The 1,353-nt window shown below is 51.1% G+C and overlaps 1 protein-coding gene across 1 annotated transcript; it reads right to left on the minus strand.

Moving 5' to 3' along the window:
• Positions 1-777: 777 nt before the first annotated feature.
• On the minus strand, positions 778-1,071 carry SARC_08825 (hypothetical protein; the record flags this gene model as incomplete). The annotated part of the gene is made up of 1 exon (XM_014297181.1): positions 778-1,071. One exon carries the CDS (start codon positions 1,069-1,071, stop codon positions 778-780), a length of 294 nt encoding a protein of 97 aa, XP_014152656.1.
• Between the last annotated feature and the right edge of the window lie 282 nt (positions 1,072-1,353).

Genomic DNA, 1,353 nt, shown 5'->3' on the forward strand with positions numbered 1-1,353 from the left:
TGTACGTACATATGGTATGGCTCTCATAGCCGTTGTAGTGGTTCGGGGAAGATTGATGGAAAGCAGTGGTAAGTAAATTCCCGTTTGGAGCTTGGGCCAAGTGATTCGACGATAAAGGATATGCGCGGGGTAAATTCAGGCCATTGCTGACAAAACCTTGACACCATCGAGTGTGCCACGCATTCGCTTGCTGACTTACAGAGCAGTAGCGTACCTACCTTTGTGGTACGGATCGGATCTGCACCGTGTAGTGCCGTGAAATGTAGCGCAGAGTACAAAATGCCGAGTAAGGCCAGCTTATCCGTCATAATTCAGTTGAGGAGCGAAGTTGGAGGTGAAACGATGCCACACCAGACCACGGATGCACTCGGTATGTGCTGACTGGCCTGTATCGAATGTATCATAGGCGGAAGCAACAGGCGCGATGACTTGGTTTGGACCGAAATTTGGAAGTCGTACTTCAACAGTGTGATTGGCCGGGTTATCGGGAACATCTGTTGATGTGTCAGAAACGGGTGTATGTACGGGGTTTTTTCTATATGCTGGAGAAATGATCCAAGGTGTTCGTGGAGGGTCCAGATACCGTGGAAGTCGTGGCGCTCTTGTAATTGCTGGAGCCAATGGGAGGCAGTTTCGGGTCTACCAGGATGCGTAGGATCAATTATTGGATGCAGGCAAAGTGCCTGGTGGTGAATTTGTGGCCACCGGGGCAAACAGGGTAGAGACAGCCGTCGGTGTGGTAGTCGAGCAATATGAACATGTACGTATTCGTTACAATCATAGCACCGAGCCGATTGGTGTAGGCACGAAGCCGCGGTTGAAGCTGTCGTGGCTTGTCCCGATTTGAGGTTGGCGATTTGCCCATGACCAGTTGGTAGTAGTATTGGCACCGGGCGATTGCCGCGATCTCGTTGTTGGACCAGAGTTTTGTCGAGCTCTTCCTAATGTCGTCACAGCGTCAGCAGATGGTTTTTTCAGGTAGGCATAGATACTGTACGGGAAGCGCAGTGATGATATGTTGTGGGCCCAGGCGGGTTGCGTCAGAGGGGTGAGTGGGTCTGTGCTGGCCATTGAGTCGAGTTGTATTCCCAGGCAACCTCCGGGGTAGTTCGCGAATGGTCGCGTGAAGATGCGAGCAGGCCACAAAAGTAAAGTAAGTTTGTTTGATATTTGGGAAACCTAGGGTATTTAGTACCCGTGATGATGGATGCTGCTTGGATGAGTGCTGAGTTTTAGCGCTCGAACAGGGGGCCAGCGCATCTGCTTCCATATAGGCAGAGCCGAGGCAATAATGTTCAGGCCATATATAGCCGTGGACAGGATGAATGTTTTGAACAGCACCAGCCGGTTGCT

The sequence above is a fragment of the Sphaeroforma arctica genome, assembly GCF_001186125.1.
Source record: "Sphaeroforma arctica JP610 unplaced genomic scaffold supercont1.834, whole genome shotgun sequence".
Classification (NCBI taxonomy): Eukaryota; class Ichthyosporea; order Ichthyophonida; genus Sphaeroforma; species Sphaeroforma arctica.